At 31.8% G+C, this 27,723-nt stretch overlaps 1 protein-coding gene across 1 annotated transcript in view; it reads left to right on the top strand.

Moving 5' to 3' along the window:
• Positions 1 to 27,508, top strand: part of LOC112594605 (Krueppel-like factor 6) — a 203,122-nt gene extending 175,614 nt beyond the window's left edge. Inside the window, exons 3-4 of the mRNA XM_025339486.1 lie at positions 2,220 to 2,982; positions 27,042 to 27,508. Of these exons, the coding sequence (XP_025195271.1) occupies positions 2,220 to 2,982; positions 27,042 to 27,220 (942 nt within the window). The 3' untranslated portion in view covers positions 27,221 to 27,508. The remainder of the gene's footprint in view (positions 1 to 2,219; positions 2,983 to 27,041) is intronic.
• The last annotated feature ends 215 nt before the right edge of the window (positions 27,509 to 27,723 follow it).

Raw genomic sequence — 27,723 nt, 5'->3', positions numbered from 1 at the left:
CATTTATTTTATTCTTAAAATTTCCATTTGCACAAAATAAGTACTCTATTCCCATATATATTTATACAGCACATATTGACTTTATTATAATACTATATATATATATATCATAATATAAATGTCAATAATTCGTTTTAAATACCGTACAAAAATATACGTTACATCTTTGAAGCAATCGCTTAGTTTCCTTATAATATATATTTAATCGGGTTGTAGCTGTGGATATGGATTTATTACGAACCGCTGTGACCTATATAATAGATATTTATATATTTTATGATGTACAATGAGAGTTTTTGTTGTCTAGGACACAGCAAACGTAATCGAGTGATAAAAAAAAAAAATAAAATAAAACAAAAACAATTCATTGACAATAATATGATTGTTGACTCATGCGATTATAGTTGAGAATAATAAAATACAAGACTTGAAAATAAAATGTGGAATATGCATATTAAGTAAACTACATTTTTCATTTTTATGTTCCAATAATTAACCGAAACTGTTTTGTATACACTTGTTTAATATTGTATTATACATATATTACATCTGCGTGTATTTTATAATTAATAATATGGTAATTGTTATAATTATTATTACGAATTTTGACTTTAAACACAACAGAATAATTATATACCTGGTGTGTATCTATGTACGTTGAGCTATAAATAGAATGTGTTTTTTTTCTGTCCTGATGTGTTTTTTTTTACTTCCGAGTAAGTATAAATGCACTTAAATGTTAAAAAACTATATATATATATATATAATATGTAGGCGCATAATATATTACTTAAACAGTGCAGCGTACACAAACTTAATGGAATGTAAATAATAATTACATTAAACATTTTTTTATGTATCACCGCGTTAATGGTATATCTGTATAATATATGTTATGCTTACAATCCTCATTTTTTTTTTTTACTATTATTTGTTTTATTTGAACTTTAATAAAACAATACAATAAGTATTATTATACGTATATTTGTTCTGTTATAAAGAACGTGCTCGATCCGAACATTCTTTTTTTCTTTTTTTTTTTAAAGTTCAATTTTTGCGTTCACGTCGTTAAGATGTACGGGTGTACACGTGTATAATATATTATAATATTATGTGTACACCAAGAAGACTATAAATCGTAATAGGTAACGGATTGTGTACGACGCGTACTACTAGAATATGTAGGTGTATATGCGCGTACGACGTGACACAGAAGAAAACGTCTACGGAAAGGCTAATTTATTCTATTAAATTTCACATGTACGCAGTGTATGTATAGGGGATTAAATTATATTATAATATACATATATGTGTGAGGTACTGATAATTTCGTATATTCGTTTATTTAATATGATATTTTCGTTTAGTTAAGGAAACGAGAACAAATATGTTATTATAATGCACGTTGTAGGTTTGGCACATAATTAACACTTTACATAATGTATTTCGAATAAAATATAATTCAATATTGAAATTCAAATATTGTGTAGTACACCATTAACGTTTATTAAGACAACAGTGGTATTGTAATTATTTAATTTCTTAAGCTTTCACGTGACACATAGTTTTATATAGTTTAGCTATGTGACGTATTTTTTATTGATACACATCCAAAAATAATTATTATCATTGATTACGCGCGTCCTGCGAATATTTTCCGATTTCCCCGAACAGCTGTATATTAAAATGCAATATAAATAGAAAATATTTAGAAGTAGCTTTAATAATTCGAGGAATTCAAATAGGTACTCAAAATATTATAGTACACCACTTAAATAAAAGTCACTGTCTGCAAAACTCTTCGGAACAAAGTGCTATTTTTGTATGGATTTATTTATTTTATTTTTTCCATCAGACGATTAATATTTAAAATGTGTATGAAAGGAATACAAAAATTTAAACATTTCGCACATTTCAATAAACGAGATAACTTTCGTGAAACGGATTTGTTAGGAAAAAGTGTAGGTACAAGTGAAGCTGCTTATGTGTAACTGGCAATATAGTATCTATTAATTAAACAATTTGAATTTTTTTCGTGATGGATTTTTCGAAAATCGAAAGGGGCTGTTGAGTTGAAAACCGGTTGAAAAACACTATTGATCCATATCGATCCGCGTATGCGATACGACACAACGACATCGGTTTAATAGTATATTATAAATTAATGAGCGCCCGACACGAACGACGATAATTTTATTGATACCTATACGATTTTGCAGACTTGTTACGAGATGGAACGGTACCTAAAGGAGGAACCGATGGTCTCGTCGTCACCCGCGCGGTCCGAGTCACCGTGGCTGACGACGTGGTCGACGCGCGTGGAGGTGGAAGTGGGCCTGGACTGTGCGAGCAGCGTGACGTCCAACAGCAGCTCGCCGTCGACGTGTTGGTCCGGATTCGCGACGCCGCCGCCCAGCCCACCGGACGAAACGGACGTTTCGCCGACCGTGGTGGCGTCGCTCCTGTCCTCGGCCGCAGCCGCCGCCGCAGCCGCCAAGGCCGCGGCTACCGCCGTGACGGCCGGCACATCCGGTCGGGCCGCTTCGGCCGCGGCCGCGTCCACCCACTCCACGCCAGTGGCCACCACCGCCTCCGGTCTGCTGAAGGTGACCGTCGCCCCGACCGCGTCTGGAGCCGCCGTCTGCCCGGCCAGCACGGTCAGTTCTGCGGCCGGCAGCACCATCAACGCCAGCACCAACACCACCGTCACCGTCAGCGGTCGGACGGCGGCGGCCGGCACAGCGGCCGCGGCGCCGACGACGATTGCCGCGTCGCCCGTGCACCGCGAGACCGGCGCCGTATCTGCCGCCGTAGTCCACGCTCCGGTGTTGTCCATCACCACGGCTGCATCCGTTGCGTACCACCCGAGGCTACACCTGTCACCGGACGCCGCCAAGAAGATACACAAGTGCAAGTATCCGGGCTGCGAGAAGGTGTACACGAAGAGCTCGCACTTAAAAGCCCACCTCAGGACGCACACCGGTAAGTCACAACGATTATATATTGTGTTTACTTATTTTTAAAAACGATTTATGGGGGGAGCGAGGGGCGGCAGTGCTGTATTCGGTTCGATGGGAAACGCGTGTTAATAAAACTAATAGTAATAAATACCTATAATATGAATCAATCGACTGATGCCGTCATTAGTTTACGCAGTGATTACATTTTTGCCAACTCTTTTGTTTAAGGAAATAAAAATATTTTTGATTAAATCGTTACATAATATGCGTTTATAACGGATCCAAATGTTATTAGAACATCGATATTTTTGCTCGTGGTTAACTATAGAACATTTCGAATTTCACCTTGCGAAGTACAATTTTCGTTTGTAATAAATCCGGACTATCAATACGACCATACCGATCTTACGCGTACAAATTTATTATGTATAATGTAAATTTTGTTTAGATTTCACAATATCTTATAATTATTAAAACTGTTATTATCCGTACGGTTGTTTATTGATTTCACACGAGACTTACAATATATTATAGTCAATTGTATGTAGTCAAAAAGAGTTTAACAGTTCATATTAACTGTGGGAAATATGTTTTGGTTTAGTGTTAGACCAAAGAAATCTTTGTAGTTTTTACGGGTCAGGTTTAAATATTTAAAACTAACCTATTTACCGATTTCTAATATAATCACTTAACGTGAAATTACCATTTATACTCAAACCATCATAGCTTCCGCTGTAGAAAATACATTAATACTCATATTAATAAAATGTGTTTATAGTACTATGTTTCAAGAAACGATACATTTCGGAATTATTATACGCGCTGTAATGACTTTCATACCTAACAATAAAACCGTATACCACGCATTTGCCTTACGAACCGTTTCAATTTATTTGTTTTTCGACAACCTATAACGAGTCAAATTGAAAATGCTCGACTCATAACTGTGTCTCATAAAATACGTAATAGTTTATTAGTATTGGGTTTCGAATAAAATTATTGATTATTTTCATTCTCTAAAGAATCGACTACGAAATGCCAAAAATAGTGAGTTTTCTGTGGCATTTTATTATACCGATTGTCGATTGAATGTCATGAATGAGGTGTGTAATTCACACGATAAATGTATGACGATGATGACCTTTTTAAGCTGACTTCTTCAATCCGGTCGAGAGTAATTGCAGTTTATACATTTTTTTCTTTACATACGAATTAGATGGTCTCTATTTATAATATATATATACATATTATATAAGTGAATATAAGTTTTATTTGTATTTGTATCGCGCATTCATGTGTATATAATTTAGTTTAGCCCCCCCCCCCCCCCCCCAAAAAAAAAAGGTGAACAGCGATCGGCTAGGTTTTGTGAGGGGAAAACTACCAGATCTGAAAATGCATTGTCGCCGATAAATTTCCTCCGTTACATTATACCGGATCTGTAGTATTTATACAAATATATATATATATATATACGATACAATAGTCTTCGTTGAGGTTTTATTTTTCCACTCTACTGTTTTCATTATTATTATTATTATTTATTTCTCTCTGGCGCGGCGGCAGCAAAACCCAGCGGACGCTTTCTTTGTAATTTAAATCCCACCCTCGCTCGCTCACCATCTCACCACTATTTGATGCGGTAAGGAAATCCCTAGCGAATTTTTCGATTCCACTCTTTCTCTCACGTGGGCGTATAAACTATACGTACACACTACACATCGGGATTTTACGAAACATAGTATATGAGCGTGAATACAGTTTGCGATCGATATTCGTTCAGGATTCCAGTTTTCCTAGTACAGCCGCCGGCACCGTCGATAAAACGAATTCCGCGGTTTTTAGAAGTCGGTCTCTAATTAAATATCGACTGCTCTTCTGCTATAGGACTCTCCAAATCCGTTTTAACGACCACCGTTTGTTACATCGTTGATTTCGAATTTATATTGAGTGGCATTTTTCAGATGAGAGTGGTATCATTATAATGGTATTAAAATATCCAAACTCCACCGAGTGTGAAACAGACGTATATAGTATTATACAAGGCTTGCAGACTAAACGTCTGGTGATTTTCAAACCAAAATTGTTGACTTTAGCTGCTATAATACTATCGTCTAGAGTCTAGATCACGAGAAGATGAAATCGTTATCGCGGAGTCATAACCATAGTGGTTGATTTTAGGCATATCCGTTGACACGTTCACGAACTGGGACAAAAAAATATTTAATTTCAATGCCATTTTGAAAGTTCTTCCGCTGAATTATCGCTATAGACTTCGCGTCAAAAATGACATAAGTCACCTCGCTACTTCGATAACAGGATTTTAAATTTTTGGAGCTTCGAGTATACGTATAATATTTTATCATCGCTGCAATGTATAATTTAATATTTATGGCTTAAAACTAAAACTAACTGAGAAGGTAGTACAAAAAAAAATTGAATATCATGTAATAATAACTTCGTGTAAGCCCCACACTTTTGTACTCTATTACGTATTATCCTAACACAAATACCTAGGCTCGTGGCGTTTGCTGAATTCAGAATTCGGAATTATTACAAAACGGTAATAACATTATAATCGTACAATATCCGCCACTATCACTGCTGGTAATGCTCGTTTATAATAATTAATTCCATACGGTTTCGTCTCCGGGAAGAGTTTTACAGCGCGCATGTCGTCGATTAAAACGAAATTAGCATCTAACACGGTGGTTAAAGTTAAAACATATTATAAATATATCAGTGGCGTGTGGTAAGGTGATAGTAAATGTGGTATTCGAGGTACGCTGGTGATGAAAACAATGGTTTCTCCGCCATTATATTATTATTATAATACAACTACGGTGTTTACGGACTCGTCGCCCGATTATAAAGATAGACTGCATGTATACACATAATAATAATATAATGCACAGACCCGGCTTTGGGTCACAGGCCAAGTATAATCCATGAAGTTCTACTTTAAAGTTTAAGTTAGGTTATTGTGTTATAAATTATACACACTACACCAGTACACAACATCGGTTAACTGATCCTAATTAGGATGACTAAATATTATAAAATCGGTATTTTTTATCGATATTGGACAACAATGAATTGGTTTTATTTGATACAAATCGGATAAAAATGATTAAATTTTGTTTTTCTTAGTACAGTTTTAAATTTTAGTGTAGGTCTTATCCATGAATAATAATTATATCATAAATCGTCTAAGCCTTAAAGAGATTCCATGCTTCATAGGTAGGTACATAGCTGATATGCGTATTATTGTTGATATTTTAAATGTCTTCAGTTTTCGACTTCCGATTGTATTTATTATTTTTATAGTTATTGTTGCACGTTTTATATTTGTTTTTATAACTCTTGCGTGCCCTTTATACTTCAGCTGCTACATTCCCGGGATGTATCATAAAATGTACAATTTTAATGTATGTATTAAAAAGAAAAAATATGAGTGCATATACACTTGCAAGAACACAAAATGAGTTTGACTGTTTCAGAATTTGATGATCCCGGGAGATGTTGTGGAGTTTATGATTTCCTTGGTAATTCACTTGAAGATTCCTATAGGAGTTATACCTCGTGTGCAATAAATTTTCAGCTTACGTGAAATAAATAATAATATCGAAAAGTTGCAAAAGCCTCTATAGTTATTACTGTTGAATACTTCCTACTGTGACACATTTTTTCGTTCAAATTTTCGTGTTAATTATACCATTTAAAATAAATATTTTTTTTTTTAAAATCCATAAAGACAAAAATTGTAAGAGAATATAGTTATATATTGTGTTAATGCGCACTAATACTGTCGTCATCTCTTAATTGGATTACGGAACTTGAAGACGTTTCAGAATTGTTAATCGATGAATATTTATCTTTGTGATACAAGAATTATTTAAATTTGCTTGTTATTATTATTATTTTCGAAGCGTTATTTTTACATAATTTAACAACGGATGACAGATACTTTTGGGGAGAGAAACTATAATATTATATAGTATACTACTCATTTCTGAATATAAAGTTGGAATACGTGGGGCTTAGTCGATTAAATTAATGTCAAGACCCTTGTTTTCAAAATCTGTCTACGGCCCATTTAAAGACGTTCCTTGCAAAAACAAAAATACATTTAATGTACATTTCATTGTTTGCCCGAACAAGGCTTAGGATTATCTTTACCGGCCCGAAGTTTATTCTACACGCTCGTTGTCCTCATTGTTATATGGATGTTTACAAATTCACTTTAGTTTAATTTACCGAGATTTTTCGCCCGTACACATGTATACCGTATGTGGCAATTTTATAAACCAATCTCCTGTTAGTTGTATTTTATTTTTCCTCATTTTTTTCAAACTATATACTTTACTGTTGTGTTACTATCACTTTATACCGTTTTGTTATAGTTAATAATACTAAATTCGAACTCGAGTGTGCCTAACATAAATTCTATTTGACCACTTGATACATAAACCCCATTAAGTACATAATTCAAGTATCTATACGTCTAAAACGTTTTGTGCAAAAACTGGTTTTTACGATAATATATTTTTATATTTTTTTTAAAATCATAATTGTATTATATAATATGTTATACGCAAGCTCGTAAGTTATGAGTATCGTTCTGAAATTTCCACAATGTGTAATATTATTATATTATGTCACTACAGAGAATTATTTTTTTTACTAAACGCTTCAATGATAATTTAATGTTGATTAGTCACGAAAAAAATGTTGATTCAGCAATTAAGTATATAAGTATTAAATTAGCAATGAGTTTATACTCGTATAAGTGCATCAAATTTAAAGTAACTTTGCAGTTGACGTTTCGATACACCGTTTTTTATTTTTATATTTTATTTTTTACCGAATGCGAACAATCTACGGGACATTTAATAAAATGTAAATAGTATGAGATATATTTAATTCAATGTTTTCTTCATATTATGACAATAACTCTTAGTTATTTTTCCGTCTTCGTTAATAGAGTTGTCGTGTGTAGATTTTATTTCGTCCTTTATTTTTTTTTGCCATTTTATCGGAAATGTTTCTGACGTAGAACTATTTTATATCGGTACGAAATACCGATGGTTTACGGAGGTAGTAGTGGAAGGAGGGTGAAACGTTCTAAAATGCTATTGCGGTTTAAACCGTCTACACGCGAAACTTCCGCTGTGGGGGCGAGCGCGCAGCACGCGAATCGATGAACGGACGTCTCTGCGGCGTCGGTGGCAGTATTTGTGTCGCGTTGTCGGAATACATGTCATCGCCATTGCCACCGCACGCGATTCAACGACGCGTGCGTATGTACTATAATATATGATCTTATTATTCTTTAAAAATATTATATGCATAATATAATTCGCCATGGACGATTTTTCCCCTAGCCTATTTACTAAGACTTGACAATTTTTTAAATTGTTATTATCTATTCATCAAGAGCATAACCATTTTTCCTTTAAACAGTCTATGTACAGTGAACGGTTGCTGTCACCGCATTAAGTGAGCTACAAATGTTTGAAATTATGATTGTGGTTATCCAACCACCTCCTCTCTACGATATAACACTATATTATGACATTTCAAGATCTTGTTACGTAAACAGCTAAATGTGTTCGTCGAATTTTTGATTAGTTTGATGTGCTTCTCCAAGAAATGTAGATACTTATTTTTGACTAATATATCACACAAGATCACATAGATGTATTTATTGAAAGTCATTTTTGAGTTATCTCAAACGGGTTTATGGACGTTTTAATAAAGAAAATGACTATAGCATGTTATATTATTATTAGTTAAGTAGGTGAACGACATATTATTATGATGATGACTTTCGCCTTATTACTAACTGAGAAGTTTTTGGCGCCATCGCCGTTACCGTAGGTAGACGGGATCCGAAAACCATGAGCTCGTAAATATATAATCAACATATTATCAAAATTTAAACACACATTATAATGACGTATTATCATGCTTATATTTAACCAAATTATACAGAATAACATATGTACAATATCAGTGCATCATATAATTACACGTATACCGTTCAATAATAAATTGATAACTACTCGGAGAGAGATGGATATTACATTCGATATATAGACCTCGGTTGTAATATGTTATAAAACTTTATCAACTCATTTTTTAAATTTTATTTACGAACTGTTAAGCTGATAGAAGTTTTGAATAATTTTAAGTACTGAATTTGAAAATTGGACGAGTATACATTGTTTTAAAGTTAGGTATATATAATAACTAAGAATAATTACTAATTAAGTCAAATATATGTAATATATTTTAATACAATACCTATTATAAATATGTATTGACCACTAACTTTGATAACTCGTCTTAATATCACTGACCAGTCGGTAATTAATAATCATATCCATTTATTATAAATCATATTACAATTTTCAATGTTGTCGTCTATATCTCAATTTAAGCATAATATTAACTACTCATAACTTCGTAAACATCTAAGTTTTCGAGAATATAGTTTTCGATTGTACATAAAAAAAGGTGTTGTTCACTTCGTCTACCTATACATAATGGATAAAATTATACTATACAGTATATACTTTTATAGTTAGGTAGGTATATTATAATTATTGGCAAACGAATTCTTTATCATCGTTGGATCGTTGCCAAAACTGATTCTCGGATCGCAGTGTAACCGCCGCGCACATTAGTAAAATTAATTAATCACTGGCCCATGTTTCCGTATATATATTCCGGTTTATTTATCGATGTGCATATGCGCTAAATAATCGTACTCGATGCCGAAATCATAATGCATATTAGGTAGGCGTACAAAGAGGTATACATGCGTGTGTATGTATTATAATATTATAGTGTTTCATACGTTCGTAGAGTGTGGTAGAAAGGGTTAGAGGGAGGAACTTCCATCAACGGCCTTTATTTATATACAATATATATATGTGCGTAAATTATATTATAGGTGAACGTAGCCTTTTGTGCTGTTGTTGTTATTATAACATTATATACCTACACGTATCGCGCTTACCGGAAAACTGGATACGCATTTGTATTGAGTTTAATCGTTTTACGTCACGGCGGCGGCTCCGTTCCAAACTCTCTCTCTCACTCTTTACATTTCCCTTTCACACCTCCTGCGTCTTTCCTTTGAAATGAGTGCGTAGAATATTTCTGCGAAAGGGTTGAGCGGTATCGAACCCTTTGCAAACGCTATAGCATTGCAGTTTTTTTGGACGTCTTCCAAGACGACTAGTCTATACATATATAATCGTGTGTAACAATAATAACGTTAGTAATAATAATAATAATAATAATAATAATGATAGTAATATCAATAATACTACGAATAAGCGTGTGTGGTATTATTAGAACGATGTATTCTAATTCGTTATCATAATTAATATTGTAGTATCGCTATACGTTGTCGGTTTGGATATGGCTAGAATTTCCTTAGCTAACATAAGTTTAAATTGGATCGATCCACAAAACATATAGTAGTCTTTTTGATAATATGATACTATTATTCTATAATGCGGTAGATATCGGGATTGTGATTCGTTATTGTAATAAATACGATACAATAGTGTTGGTATTATAATTATTATTATATCGGAACTATATTATGTAACCTGAAATAATATAGTATGACTTTTGATCACTACTCCGATCGAATAGTATATCAGTAACTATGATAATATTATTCAATTTCTGCAGATATTCGTTAGTATTTGATTACTGTTACTGTGCGTAGCTAACGGACAGTCAGGTGCGGCAAGATTCACGTAGAAAATATTGATCAAGATTTTTCGGATTAATATCCAATCTATCCGCCGTGTCATTATAATTTACTTTCCTAAAAATGTTGTATCAAATTTCAGTTATAATATGTTTCCCCCTTAGGTATGAATATTTTATATATTTAAAATTCTGTTCATATAATCATTGTTATGAATGTCATACTTATATCTTAAGGAAAAATTGGAAATTTCTAGGTTATCCCAAAATTAAATCCACTGAGTACTTTCGAGAGATCACGATTCGTTCACTACAAACTATTTGTCACATTAAATAAATTGATCAGATTATTTTATATATCTTTAATATATTAAATTTATACTCGGTTTTTTTTTATACAAATCGTGTAAAACCCAGCTGGCACAGTGTTTTTCTACCAATAGAATAAAATTAAGTGCTTTGTTTTTTTTAACTGTCTGAATCGATTTGGTAAAATGTTTAAAGAACATTATATCACAACATGGTTAACGTAACAAATCAAATAGTTTGACAGTTAGTTATTTTTAAGTGAAAATCCTTCTGGCTGTTTAAAAATCCGTTGTTTTGAATTTTTACTTTTTTCGTTGTACCATAACAAAAATATAATATTAATATCGTCTACAGTTTTTATCCTGAAAAAGTATGGTTACTATAACACTGAAGTTGTGTAGTATATAATATAATATATTTGTTTGGCTAAAATAGCCTGGCTGCAGGGTACCCGAGCGTAATTATGTTGATAAAAATTAAAAAAAAAATCCAAAATAATAATTTTCTAAAGAATTGTACGTAATTTAATCGTACCTAACCTAATCTCAGGGGCTGTAAATAGATTTTTTTCGTTCAGTTCTCGGTTTTCATTATTATTATTTCTCTTTTTCACTCACTCTTTTTCTCGGTCTAATGAAAAAATCTACCAACGCACCACCGCCGCCGCTCGTATATACATTTACACTATAGTTAGAGGTTGTAGTCATGTATATATATATATATATATATATATGTTTATACCCGCCTTTCCCATTCCCTTATCTACAATGGAAGTAGTGGTTGTGGTTATGAACTGTCCGGGAAGGTTTTAGCGAGCGCGCGGTGGGACAGCGGGCGACGTAATCCCGTTTCAAACTTACCCCGCGACTAACCTCCACGTGGAGAGTCTAATTAAAGGACACACGACAAGCACGCCGTGTACGTGTATATATACACAAAAACTTGTGACTAGCTGGAAGGACGATCTCGTCGGGGGTGGAATATGCGGAATCATGCATCGTATATATGTATATACGGCCACAACCCGAAATGTCGAGCGGGGAGGCGGTGGCGTGGAGGATCCAGTGACATTTTGATTGACGACAGAAGAACCACTACGGTCAACTGTCATTTTTCATTCTGGGCACCCGACACTGTCATTGTTTCCGGCTGCAAAAGTCCTCGGTCACAATGTATATGTCACCCGCTCCCGCACTCGCAGCATCGCACGGCTCAGGCTTAAGCTGTGCCGTCCGGTGGCTGTGTTATTACTACTACTACTACTACTATTATTATTATTATTATTATTATTATCTTCGTTGTCGCCGTCATCCTCTCGCCGGCTCGTTATACCCCGAATACGACTTCGTCGGTGGTGGTGGTTTTATGTAGCTAGGGATGTTCGATATAGGGGTGTGGAATGAAAACCGAAACATATACACGAATATGCGAGTGTATATATACAGGTCGTGCGCGTACATTTTGGTACACCATATGACCGTGCTGCGCGTGTCCTTGGTCGGATCGCAGCGACCGTCATAAATCACGGCATAATTAGGATCGGCTTTAAAATATTCAAACAGTGTTAGCCGGGCTGGTTTCGCGCGCGTTCGGTACGCAGACACTGTGCGGCATGTTATACGACGGCCGCACCGGCGAAACCGGCGGGCTGTGAAACGTAATTTATCGCAAAACTTCGGTAGAATCAGCCTTGGCCAACCGTTCTCCTACCCCAAATCATCTCTATTCCGCAATATAAACCCGTATATTAGTACATAATATCCGTTTGTTTAGCGTGATATATCATACCGTGTGCTGTTTGGAGTAAAATGTCGAATACTGTCATCACAGCATAATATTTACGATATGTAGATCACAATTATTGTTTTTAATTCAATCAGAAAACTATAAAAGTTTTCATGATTTGTTTTATTAGTTCCAAAACATTCTCTCATCACAACTGTGAACCTGTTAGGCAAGTTTTGTAACTATCTAGTCGCCTAACTAATTGTCATCGTAAATGAAAAATGATCCCTCGTGTGTGATCGATTCCACGTCTCTATTTTCTTTTGGGTATGTTGTAAGGTTCCATCTGACAATGACCAATTTACAGCTCCTTTACTAATATCATATTTCTTTAAAAATAAAATCCTTAATTCAAATTTTACGAAACTAATGTCTATTATGGACAATGATCTAACTTTAGTTCTCCCCACCAAACTAATTTGTAATTACTTACTTCGTTCTTACTATATATTATCATATCATGTTCTGATATTCTATATTATATTTCTGTATTGTTTTAAAATGTTATAACATAAACATTATATTGATAAAATATGAATTTTGGGCATAACATGACTATATTAAAATAAAAAGTTAAGTAATACTTAAATGTATTCATACACGCTCCAATGAACTGTTTTTGATCGCCATGATACTAATCGCCTTTGCAAGTAATGCGTTCGACGAGTGATTTTCGTTTTATTCACTCGAATAAAGTACTCATCTTTATGTTTCGCATATAATATATTCTCCATTACATTTGTACAAAAATAAGACGCACCGCACGCGTCCTCTTTCCGTATCATAAACCGTATAACGCTATACGTGATCCGTACTTAACCCATAGATTTTTGTACGAAACCGATGCTGTTTATTTAACGAATGTGATTACATTCTCCAAGGGTCCGTGGCTTTATGCTTAAAACATCGTATGATATAATTATCATTTTCGGAGTTATTTACACATGACAGTTTATTGGTGAAATTGTATTTTAGATCAATACCGGCGCTGATCAATATTCTGAATTTTTAAAATATTTTTATTTTAATGGTATGTAAATTCATTGTTGAAAAGTAAATGTATTTTTTAACATTAAATATTTAAATAAAAAACAAATTTTACATTTTCAACGATTGTAACACGGCGTCTTAGATATGCAATTCGAGTACACTGTGACCCGCGTGAAATTATTATTACGGCCTTTGATATGTATCGCATTTCAACAATATTATGAGTTTAATTATTAAAATAGTTTATCATGCTCGTTCACATAGTGTTTTGATGAGTATTCTCCACTCGAATAAGACGTGCAGGCTTTTTTTATCAAACGAATATACATATCAAAGTAATATTTTTCGCCTAGCACAAGCCAAGTCGTGGGTAACAAATTGACGTAAAATAACAATGACATTATTATAATTGGTGTAGTGTCAGTGTTTCGAAATAAATAATAATACTTAAAACGATGATAATCGTTATAATAATTTAGTATTTATAATATTCATTGATAAATCATTGTACCGGGAACTCGCGGTAGGATTCGATGACGAATGGTTATAATATGGTTAATTGCATACTAATATCATATAATAGATTATGGTAGAACAGACGATTGTGTTCAATGTATAAATATATTACGCGTATTATAACCTCGTTAAGTGTAGATACTGTGCGTCGGAGTAGTTTTTATACTGTAACTCGAAATCGTATATTCCATTTCGAACAATACTCAATGATGAATATTATTATTGAAGCAGACGACTTGAGTCGGCCTTAACGGAGTATGTGTATTATATTTTATATCATATTGTTATCGTCGTTTTCGATGATATCGTGTTTGTATGTAGTTTTCGTTTAAATATTAGATTCAAAATCCTAACAGAAATAACAAGTGTTCCGTTGCATATACGAAATAAATCACGTTTCACCTCTAAAATAATTGCGGTGCGTTGTTATTCAAAAAACGATGATCGATGCAGTCAATTATTTATTATTAGGTACACTTTATCGTGTATTATTGTGGTACATGGTGTAGTATACACATGCGTAATAATTGTCAAAATAAACTTGTATGGGTAGGTATGTTTTATAATAAATGTATAAAAACTCTAAAAAATATATAGATATACATGGTTTTTGTCATGGTGATGTTTTATATTTTTAATCTAAGTCTAAAGTTTGCACACTATTTTTTCCGAACGTCACAAAAAATGTTAGATTTCTGAAGGCACGTGCATAGTGTATGCAGTATTTGTGCTTTTTAGTTTATGAGGTGGAGACAAATTCTTTTTGTACACGGTATAATATGAATTAAGTCCCAAAATAATACATTCAAAGAAAATCTAATAAAAATAATATGTAGGTATGTCATCGATGTTCACGGCGTAACTATGGAAAAAGAGTAATGGTATAACTATATCAAGAAACGTAGCGTGGCACAGTGGATGTATCAGTTGCCAAATGGTGCTGGTATTAAGTTAGTGGTTAGGTTAGGTGCTAGTTACCTGGATAATACTGCAACACACTCGCTATGTCCTACTTAAACATAATATTCGAGATGAGAATAGTATCTAGCTTAAATATCTCCTAACATCAGAAAAAAAGAATATGAAATCAGTAGATTTTAATATTATTTGAGAGAAAATTCGTAGAATCATACACTACAATCATATATATATATAAGTACATGTGTATTATGTATAGAACACAATGTTACGGTTTTGGGAATTTGAACCCCCTATATTTTTTTCCTTCAAAATGTCTATCAGTCAATATACACAATATTAAAATTTTCTAACAATCTGCTGTATACGTCATTCGACTCATCCGTAGTCCATATAATGTGCAATACACCATTATTATTATTATTATTATTACGCGTGACCGAAGAGCGTATACCGGAAATTGGAATAGAATGATGGATGTGCGGGATCGCAGAATAGATAGTTATAGTGGTGGGTAAATGGTCGTGGAGTGGTTTACATAGTGTTACAATGCGTCGAACTCGATAACAATTCCGTCGAAAACAAACGTGCAAAAGCATGCGGTTACATTCGTACCTGTTTTACGTTATTATTATTATTTTTTGTATTGTCGTGTACACAGAATATTTATATTCGTTTAACTCAGAAATTCTTATTCTCTCTTCATACTCAACTCAGAAGACTGTATAACAAAACCCGTCGTTGTAGTCGTCATCAAGTACATTTAACAGAAACTGGACGGCATACAAGACTCGATAAATTACAAATTAATCAATCATTCTTTTGTATGATACTATATTATATCATATTATTACGTGTAATATTATTCCCAACGTTAAAATGGTAAATGTTTATTCGTGTTTAGTTTTGAAAGAAAAATGTTATATTTTATTTGATTTGGGTACGTTCAAACACGATGATAGCACTCGAATATAAATTGTCTGTTTTATTTTATTCTTGACTATAACTCAGATTTTAAAATAATAAATAATTATTTAGATAATTACAACAAATGCATATCCATTTATAAATATATACTTGGTATTTTTAGATAGGAAAAACATTATTTTAAAATTAAAACTAAACTTATCTAACTATTACTTCGTTGGCTATGTGAGTGATAAATAATATGGTTATTCGCTATACTTTAAAAAGCAATATTGACACTATATTACAGATTATAGATATAACCCTTCTAAAGTTTATTAAAATTATGAATAACTATTTTACCTAATAACAAAACATTTCTATCACTATTTTTAATTTATCCAAATGGTAAGATATTTTATGAAATGTTTTAAAAAGTAAATTGATTATTTTTTTTTTTTATTAAAACTCTGTTATGTATATAAATAATGCAAATTCTTTTAAAGGATGATGGTATAATTTTTTTGTCCATTTTTTGTATTATATATTATATATTTTATAAGCAGAATACATTTTCTAGATTTTCATTATTATTTTTTAGAGTGACTGAGAGACATAGATATTTTTGGAAAAATGTCCATTTCAACTAAATAAACAATTTTATTTGAACTACTTGGCCCTTGGTGAAATGCGTTCGTTTTATTATTGTTTGAACAAACTCAGCATGCCATCTAAAAGAATTTCGCAGTTTTTTCGCGGGAATAGAGTCCGATTACGACCCCGGTGGCAAATTTAAGGAGACCGAAAAGTTTTATAAAGAGAGTTATTGACCGAAAGTTGAAGACAATCGCATTGTCAAAAGAAACAGTACACTGTTATACCGTACAATAAAAGTATTATAAAATGAAAATGGTTTTAAACAATTTTTATAATGTTTTAGAAACGAGTAAAACACATTTTTTTTAGTCGATGGCATAATAATAAAACATAATATACGATTTAACAGTATCGAACTATTCTTCGTTACTTATCTCGAAACAACGCCTTGTATTTGCCAAAAATCACTTTTTTTTCCTTTCTCCTGTCAGCATACTGTTGTTATCAACATATCCAACGCGTTTATTACACAGTCAAAATATCGTGTAAATCTCTACAGTAACGCAATTTTCACCCTAACGCATAATATCGGTGACAGTGTGACATAATACCATTAACAAGTATAATATATGATATTCTTATATTTTATGTTTACCGTGTTTTATGTTTATATCTATAGACGTGTAATTATGGTATTAAAAATCGAATTTTTGCCGAGGATTGATTTACTAGGACGTATCGAAAACGATTTCTGTACCGATATCTTGCGTGATAGTTCCCTCAAACCCTCAATTTTCTTTTATTAATGTTATTATTATATTTAATCGGATGGGTGTACACAAACAGGATCGCTCGTCACGATATTTTTTATGGCATTCAACTATAGTTTTCAATATCACTTAATTTGTTTTACTTTCTGACGGATGTTAATCATTGCGGCTCTAAAACGAAACATAGTCTTATTCGCTCATCCGCTGTTGTCAGCCTGCAACACGCTTGTAGAAGAAAATGTAGATTAAATATTACTATATTTGTGTTGTGACAGAATTTTTATGAGATCTGCCGTTATTTGTTTTTCATTGTCACCGCCCTAGCATAATGTACGTAGTTCATACGACATAGGCAAAGTACAGAGTGCTGATAAGACTCGTCGAGTATTATACGGTAAAAGCTTAAATTTACGATTTTTTTTTTTTTTTTATCTACGAAGTGACAAATAACAAAAACATTCCATGTATCTGTTTTAATTTAGGACGTATTATTTGGAAAAAATTTACAAATGGTAATAAATAAATAATGTCACTTTGATGTAAAGATAAAAAAAAAAAAAATAATAATAATAATATACAATTAATATACATAATGGTGAGGCAAGCAAGCAAACAATATAATACTTATATTTTTTGTGTAAGTCTAAATAATAACAATAGTTATCCAAATATCAAAACCTAGGTATTTTAATCTTAATTCAAAAATTATGTTGAAAAAACGAATGGCAGAAAAATGCGCTTTAACTAATATTAAGATAATGAACTCTTTAAAAAATCTGACTTAGCCATAAAAAATTTAAATTGTTTTTATGATCTTATGCATTCTTTTTTATTTATTGTTTTATATTTATTTAGAAATGCACTGTAAAACATTAAAATTAATTTAACTCTAACTCTTTTTTTCTTTTAAACATTTATCTTTTATGAATTTATAAAACTTACACCTTTTGAATAGCGAGCGAAACTTTGGTAACCAGGAGTGTCCGCTATTAAGGGTTTCACTGTATTTATTCTTGTTAATCATAAATATTTTAAATATAGTTTTAGAATTATTTGGACTTTTTTTTAAAATTTTATACGGAATACACATTGCTTGACAGATTTTAACTCATTTGAGCGATTAGTTTGGTATTCTCTTACAAATCATAAACAATTATCATGTAGATATTCTACATGTCTATTCAATACAAATTCGATTGATATTTAAGTTGTATTCTACTTGTTCGTATTTAAGCTTGCATTATCTTCGAATAATTAAATGAACATTTTTGACTATACTTTATTACTATATAGCTGGGATCGTGATTGTTACATAACTGTTTTCTTATGGACTTTCGTAGAACGTTAACCTAGATACTAAGGTCGGTATGACATCACGTCTTCATCGTTGAGGTGTACATAATATAATATAATAATAGTTTATTTGAACGGTAGTTGGCTAAACGTAAGTGTATTAAAATAATATTATCTACGTCATAAAACTCACATTATGTGGACAAGTTTTAGACTCAATAGCGTGCGCATTGCGACTCACTACCCTTTTATGTGGGGAAACGGTTGTCGAGTTTACTCTAAACGGTTTTAGTTAGAGTATATCTAACCGTTACCTCTCTTTATCGGTAGTGGAATGGACATGGTAGAGATGATATTGGAGGTAGCACTTATAAACGACGAAATTAAAACGTGAAGCCGCCTAAGCTTCAGCAATATCACGCACGCGTCTCGTCTCCATCGTGTCACCGTAGGTCGTCTTTTATATGCGACACGATATTATAATATGGTAATAATAATATAATATAAACCCGACGTCTGCGGTTTCTCTATAAACGAGCGCATCCTGTCGTCTCCCCTAAACACTCCTTAAAATTACGCATACTCTGCGGGGTTTTCCGTTCGTCTTTATAATATAGTGTACGTATTTTTACCATAGCCGAGTATTTTATAGGCCGTTGCCACCGGTAATTATAAATCCCTTTTTCGCACCGCGTTCGTCCCATCGCATCGCGTGACGAAACGGTAATTAATGGGCGACGACATTCGAAGCGGTAATGTGGGAGGGGGTATATGACGTCGTGGAAGGGCAAAAAAATCTTCAGAACTTGTTTTCCGTCGACGGTGATTGATGGGCTGTCGTAACGTTGCTATAGCAGTAGCTCATGTTGTTACGATCTCCTATAATATATATACATACATATATATATATATACGTATATATACTTACGATGCGTACATATATTATTATCAGTTACTTTATAATATATGTAGTGCATATTGCGTATACGTATATATGATGTGTGGTCGACGCGATGGAAACATTAAACTTTGTTTAGTAATTTCACTCGAATTTTGCGAGTCGCCTGCAGCTGCCGCAGCTGTAATAATAATATTATATAATACATATTTTGTTCTTTTTATATTCAAATCGACATAATATTATGACTTCTGTACGGAAATTTCGCGACTCGTGTTTGGGCGAAGGGTAGGAGTTTGTGGAAGCTACTAGAAAGGATGAGGGACGTACGAGAATTAGCTTAACGCAGTCTAAATGTAATTTATGTTAATATAACAACACTCTTACTACATGAGGTTTTCGTTAAAAGAGCTTAAACTATATTAATAGGATTTCGAAGTTGCCGGCAGTGATAAATAATGTTTTGCATCTTAATAATATGCACGTGTTATATCGCTAGTTTCTCGTTTTTGAGGGTCTTGATTTTCCCAAAAAAACCACTCCACGCGCGTGCCTATATTGTATTCTTGTAATATTCACACCAAACGTATATGTATCAACATCAAAATTATTATTACTGTACGATCATTTTCTGTAACTACACTGCTCACGCCCCAAATGATCCTTTAACGAATCGGCGTCAGTGGATTTAACGCACTATGACAAATTGCCGAAATTCCCCATATATTATTTGCCACTGCTGCCGTTTCGGAGGTGCTTTAAGTCTACCCTATAATGTTCAAAAACAGATCACGTTTCGCTGTAGACAGTCGACAGACGCGCTTTCTTGCATTCCAAATTATGGCACTCTCCTCTGCTTTTGCCCTCATCGAATGCGGACGCTGCAGTTATGTGTAGTAAACGGGTGGAACGATATGACGGAAGAAAATTAAAAGATAGGTAAAACACTCGCATAGGGTGTATTTTTGTTATTCATCCTGGTTCGATAATTTTTTCTGAGAGTTTTAACGGCCGTATACTATGATACATAACGAATGATATTATTCTACACTAGTATGAAGATTTTATTTGATCGGCTCACTTCATGCCTGATATTTTAGATCATTCTTTTGCTTTAAGTTTGTTATCGTTAATAGCATTATGTAAATTTTATGTCGAATTAAAATTTCCGCAACTGCGATGTCGTCATAATTGCATGCTAAATTAATCATTTGTTATTTTGTAGCATTGCAAAATCTATGTACGCGGTGTATCTTAGTTTAAGCGAAATTATAATTTAAAAAAAATTGACGTTACTTACTAAAACATAAAAGATTACATCAAACATAGATACTAGATACGTATGCCATCATATATGTATTTTCTTACGCGTAAAACAAAATATCCAATACAAGTATTGGACTGAATGGTTATATTATATTTATCTTAACAAAATACGTCTTGACTAAATTAGATTAGAAAATATATTGTTTATTAACTCGTATTTCAATATTATAAACTAATAAAACAAAATAAAAATAAAATCAACTCAGTTTTTTTATAAATTCTTATACCTCAGTCACTACACGTCAATAAATTGCACAAAAATATATACTATTTATCAGTTGTGGCATACAACTATCGAAATAATTATTAAATAGGTTATAGTTGATGAAAATTTAGTTCAACATTTTTAGGATTTCGTCATTATAACATTGCATTTTTAGCTTTCCAGCATTAATTTAAGACCATTCATAACAACTACGTATACTTATTCTATGGTTTTAAAATTGTAATATTGTAATGAAAGCAGAATAGTTATTTAAAAATGTATTCATTTATCTGTAAAATCTGCTATAAACAATTTTATAATCAATTTCATAACTGTATTATTATAATACGACGGCAAAACAACTTACTCGATATGATCGACGTTATTACACAAGGGATCGCGTACAAACTTAGTAGTTATGAATAAACATTTAAAAAATAATACATAATTGTGGTACTGAATCTCAGATAAGTAATTTTGGTACAACGCTGTTACCTTTACGTTGTTCATGGCCTACGAAAATTAAAAAAATGCAATTACGGTGTAGTTATAATAGTTTATCATAAACTATTATTAATATTGTTTCATTTAATATATTTTTTCATTTTATACGAATCTATGAGCTGTATGGATTTTGATAACAATTCATTCAGAGACATGCTCGTTTATTGTAACAGTATATACAATATATAACATAATAATATTGTATCGATTTTGAGAAGAGCGTTAGACTCAAATTACTGGCGACGGCGTGTGACTGAGCACAATTCTCTCTAGGATTTCGTGGTCGAGTTGTTATTTGGTCGCTGAAAAGGCCGCGTGCGTATAATAAGCGCGTGTACTGTCGACCTTTTTTTCTTTTCCTTGATCTTGGTCACTGGGGACGTTAGTATCGTGTCATGGTGTAACGGTTCTTTGCGCATAAAATAATAATAATAATAATATAATGCGCCTACATATAGTAATTTACTACCTAACTACAGAGGTATAAAACGTACATGATGTCAAAACGCGGCAAAGGTGGGAGATTTTATTTTTATCTCTGACGATGGTTGTATAATTATTGATCATCGCCAAAACTTTTTGTATATTCTCATAAATAGTATAGTTTTCGAATAAACGTTACCCGTCTTTAGATACAGTAAAAACGGTTGTTGGTGCATGTAAGTCAAGATTTCCATTGATGTAGTACTTTTGTTAAAAAAAATATCAAGATATTATTTCGAAATATATTTAAAAATACCATATTAGCAGAAAATCGCGTCGATCATAAATTTTAATAATAAAAAAAAAAAAAAAACAACAACAATGACTTAACTGTTTTCATGGCTTTCATAATTTTCAATATTAAAAAAATTAAAATTATCTATTATGGTAGAAATAATGATCATACAATGCATATTATTTTCATTGCTTAATTTTCACTTTGTTCTTAGTAAATTTTTAAAATTTACCGAAAAAAATCAAAAAATTACCCTTCTAATAAAAGTACTTTATTTGTTTAATTTCAAGAGATTTATAAAATTTTGAAATATTTTACTACTCCGAAAAGAAAAAAAATAATATTTTCAGGAGTAAAAAACAAATTGCACAGAAAAACCAATAACTCTCTCAGTCTAAAAAAAATGTAAAATATGTTAACAAATAAACTACGTTTAACAATTTATAAACGTAATGAACATATGAATAATTTATAACATAAAAACATTTTCAAAGTTGAGAATAGTTAATTTTTAAACCATAAGTATTTTGAAAAAAAAAAATGATTTTGTTCCAACGGGTTAACAATAAATTGCGTATTAATAATTAGGTATTAGGTCATTGTCAAGATTAATTTAATTAAAAGTTGCGTTGTGAACTCCCATAGCTGTCAAAACATGTCCGAGTGAGTTAGTATATTATGCAGTGATATACACGATCGCTTTTCGTTTAGCATCGCATCATGTTTCTACATGATATGGAAAAAACGTGAAATAGCGATACTTTATTTAATAATTCAATGAGAATTATCGAAATTTGTTTGAAAATATAATTTGCTGACTGCGCCGCTGTGTGAACATCAGACTCCGCAGGAGACTGTTGGCATCTGTTGTCTAGCATTATTCGGACAGTTTAAATCTAAAAAGTTATAATGGGAAAACTTTTGAACGCATATTTCAAACGTGTAAGGTTTGAATTTAATATAAAAATCCCGTGTTAACATTTTGAATATAAATTAATCTAATTTGAGAATCTTTATGTAATAACATTGATTTTCATTCAATATATTTAAATAAAAACCTCATATTATTAATTATAATTATGAATGCTGTAATCAAGGAAGTGATATTTATTAAATTACACAGTGTTTATAACATAATAATAAAATGTTTTTGGGGTTCTTAAAAATTATATAGAAACACGAATCACTAAATTTTACCTACAGTATAAAATATGAATACATTTTTATAATATTATTTCCACCAATAATATATAACATTTTTGGAAAAACAATTAAAAAAAAAAAAAAAATGTTGTCATTTTATCTTTTTTGACATTGCATTATATTTTTAAAGAATTATAAATAATGTTTCAATTTAATTTATTAATCACCTTCAACAGCAACAACATTTTGAGCGTATACCAAAATATAACGTAATAAATGGAACAAGCGAGAAACTTGAGACATTTAAATGTGTTTAATATTATCGTCGTCATTGTTGGTATAAAAACAAATTAAAACTTAAGTTTTGCTTAAACTTGTACTCTCGACGAAATTCTCACGAGGATATAGCTACAAATAATAATAATAATAACGATTGTTGTTATTATTATTGTTAAAAATTGAATTTGTATCATATTACAGTCGTGTTGCTTCAATAATTCAATTGACATATAAATTATATTTTGGTATGTACCATAATATTAAAATATATCTAAAAAATATTTCTAAATTGTGCCTGAATTAAAAACCATATTATTCCACTTAATTTAATCATTAATAAAGTTCAGGTTAAAGACGATAACGAAATTGTAGACTTTAAAGAAAATCTTAAATTTTGGGTAAACATGGCTTCTTACGACGGTAATATTGATCTAGATCAAATATTCATAGTCGAAGATTACTTTTTCAGTTACATTAAATTAGTAATATATTAAGTTAAAACTGTGGTTAACATTTAAAAATGAATAAAATCTATTATATAATATTATCACGTTGTAGACAATGATTTTAAACAAATAAATATATTTATAGTTTAATTTAGTTGACATATAATTTACATGAATCACTACAGAGTACTGTAGGAAGAAAAATTGGGAATGATTAAATATTATTTAACAAAATAGTTTGATAATTTGAAATAAAAAACTTTTGTAGCACAACTAGTGCTATGTGATTTTGGTTAATATTGAAATAAAAAATTAACTGACTTTTTATTATGAAGTAAGTTAACAATTATTTTCTCCGTATTAACTTTTAGAGTTAAATATAATATTATTTGTTCTTTTATCACCAATAGTGACTTGTTTAACGAACTGAAGTTTTTTTTTTTTTCATAAACTTACCACTTTGTTTGCTTTGGTATTGCATATTATTAATGCATACAATACAAAAACTCTACTGGAATATTATAAACCATCACGGAAATAAAAAAATAAATATGACTCGAACCCTTTTGTATAATTAAAACAGTCGTTTGGGATGCACACTAGTGTATAGTATAACGTATATTTATACACTGTAATCGTCAGTTTTTCTTTCAGCGTTAATAATATTATCTCGTTGAACGTGCGAACGAACCACCATTAAAACAATGCAATTTCTATCGATTTCGGTGGCTCCCTCATTATTATTATTATTATTGTGTCGCGGTCATTATATTTGGCGCACGCGTGTGCGTGTTGTCATGCTTAAACTACTCTGCACCCGATTATTATTACGATTCATATATCATATTGTTTTCTTTCCCTTCGTTTTCGCCGTGTGGCGCAGGCACTTTCCCTGGAAAACGTATAATAATATTTAATACAATGTTTCGGACATTATAACTGATTGACCAGCTGAGACCTCCAAGAGCTTTCACTCCACGAGTACAATATTATTAAATGTAGTATATTGAAGCAGTCGTAGTGGAAGAGCCAGAAGCGTTCGTAATGCTGTGCTGTTCGGTTTGTTATAGAAGTATTATACGTATAATGCGGTCGTTCGTCTGGGATTTCCAAATGAACCGAAATGCGACGAGATACTGTATTATTACCTTAGTCAGATGATTTTGAGCGGATGACAATTTTTTTTATTTTTGTAACTCTTATTACTCTATCAACTTATTTTCTGCAATTAATTTTTAACTTAAACTTTTATATTTTTGTTATTTTTACACCATACTTTATAAAACATGTCTTATTCGAATTAAACTATTAAAATAAAATAAAATATTTCCCTAAAATAATTTAGAAGAAAATTAATTTTTTTCTTTTAATTATTTTTTATAACTTACATTTTGTATGTGTGTATAATTGATGGGTTTATTTTTTTGCCGCTGGATGACTTCAGAATAAGCTCACGTGCAGCATAGTCGCATAAAACAATACTCCATAATTTCCCTCGTCAAAAACGTGCTAAAGCGTGAGTAAAATAATAGGAGCAAGAGTTTAAAAATAATAAAATGAAAAAAAAAAAAGTAATAATTCTAAACAGTTATTGTGTATATTTCACGTGGATGGCATTGTGACTCGAGGTTAAAAAAAAACTAATCATTGTCTCCTCTGTCGCCATAAGTTAGACCGTACAGAAAACGTGATATAAAAATATCATACGTATATATTGATATGTAATATTATAATATTATCTTATCGTAGTATAATTATATTGAATTGACATAAAAAAAAAAAAAATATTAACAAAGTTCGTAATAGTTTTGTGGTTCATATTGTTTGATTTTATTTTTATTTACATTTTAAAATAAATTAAAACTTACAATTGAAATACGTTTTAATTAGTTAACAAATTCAACCACGATAAACATTACGCATTGAAATGTATGAATTTTAAACCATAGGCATCGTATACTAATACATTTAAACGCTAATATTCAATTATTTGTGATTGGTTTGCCTGATTGTATGATTATCACTAGAGTTATGTTAAGATTATTAATAAAATATTCAATGCATAAAAACTTTATATTGTTAATTATTTTAAATGTTCGATTGTAACGTATTGTAGATTATTATATGAAACTCAATTTTAAAACATTTTAAAATTATATACAGTTTTGCACTCTCCTCCGGATGCAAACTTAATGATTCATCATTTGTTTTTAACATTTTAAGTGACTCTGTTAACTGTAATGAAATTCCACGAGATAAAATATATAGGTATTGGTTAGTTTCACTTTTTTCCAGGCCAGGCGTAGTGTTTTGACGCAGTCACCTAATGGTACTTCGTTCAAGTACCGCCCGGCATCAGTAACTCACGGGTGAGTGACCACCAGAGTTTTTAGCGACAAATCCATTTCCTACATATGCGAACACGTGTTCCAAAATCTGCCACACTACACTCTATCGTAACAAAAAAAATCCCATAGTTAATGGTCATAGTTTCCGTGGCTTAATTAATTTTTTAAATATATATATATATATTTAAACAATAACAGGAATGCATATTCATCATAGTGCATACGGGTATACATCGTTATTATTATTTTTATAACGTGTGTTTGTGCATCAAGCCTTAACGTATAACATGCATTTTTTTAAATAATAATAATAATAGTTAATAATAATTCATCATGTTTGTTTTACTTAATATTTTGTATTATATTATTATTAATATTTATATTTATTTCCGTTTGCAGGCGAAAAGCCGTACAAATGCGAATGGATTGGTTGTGGCTGGAGCTTTGCCCGGTCGGATGAGCTGACCCGCCATTACCGCAAGCACACTGGCGCCAAACCATTCAAGTGTCGCCACTGCGAGCGATGTTTCTCTAGGTCCGACCATTTGGCGCTGCACAAGAAACGGCACTTCACTTAAACGCAAGCACACTCGCGCACGCACACGTACACATATTCACACACCCATCCACACACACAGAAAGGCGCAAAAAACACACACTACCGTTTTACCACCCAAACCGCTACCTCGGTTACACAACCCTCTGACAATATTACGTTAGAACTCGTTAAAATTAAATATCCTTAGACACCACTTTCACACACACGTTCACACACAAGTACAGATAGACGAACGCTCTTAAATGTTTTGAAAAACGGTGGTATTTATTTCATTATTATTGTAATCTATTATAATTTATAAAATTATTATTATTATTATTATTATTATTATTAAAGATTTATATATTTTACGTTTATACATAATATTTTGTTACCAGTAATACTCGTACATTTGTACGTATATATGTATATATATATATATATAATATACTATATACGTACAGTACGCGTGTGTATATATATAATAATATGATATATCATATAATAATATGATATATAAAATAATTATTTCAATACCAAAAG

Source organism: Melanaphis sacchari, unplaced genomic scaffold (assembly GCF_002803265.2).
Source record: "Melanaphis sacchari strain LSU unplaced genomic scaffold, SCAv2.0 Contig23_pilon_pilon, whole genome shotgun sequence".
NCBI lineage: Eukaryota > Metazoa > Arthropoda > Insecta > Hemiptera > Aphididae > Melanaphis > Melanaphis sacchari.
The sequence above is the reverse complement of the archived record's forward strand: the minus strand, read 5'-3'. Positions and strand labels throughout refer to the sequence as shown.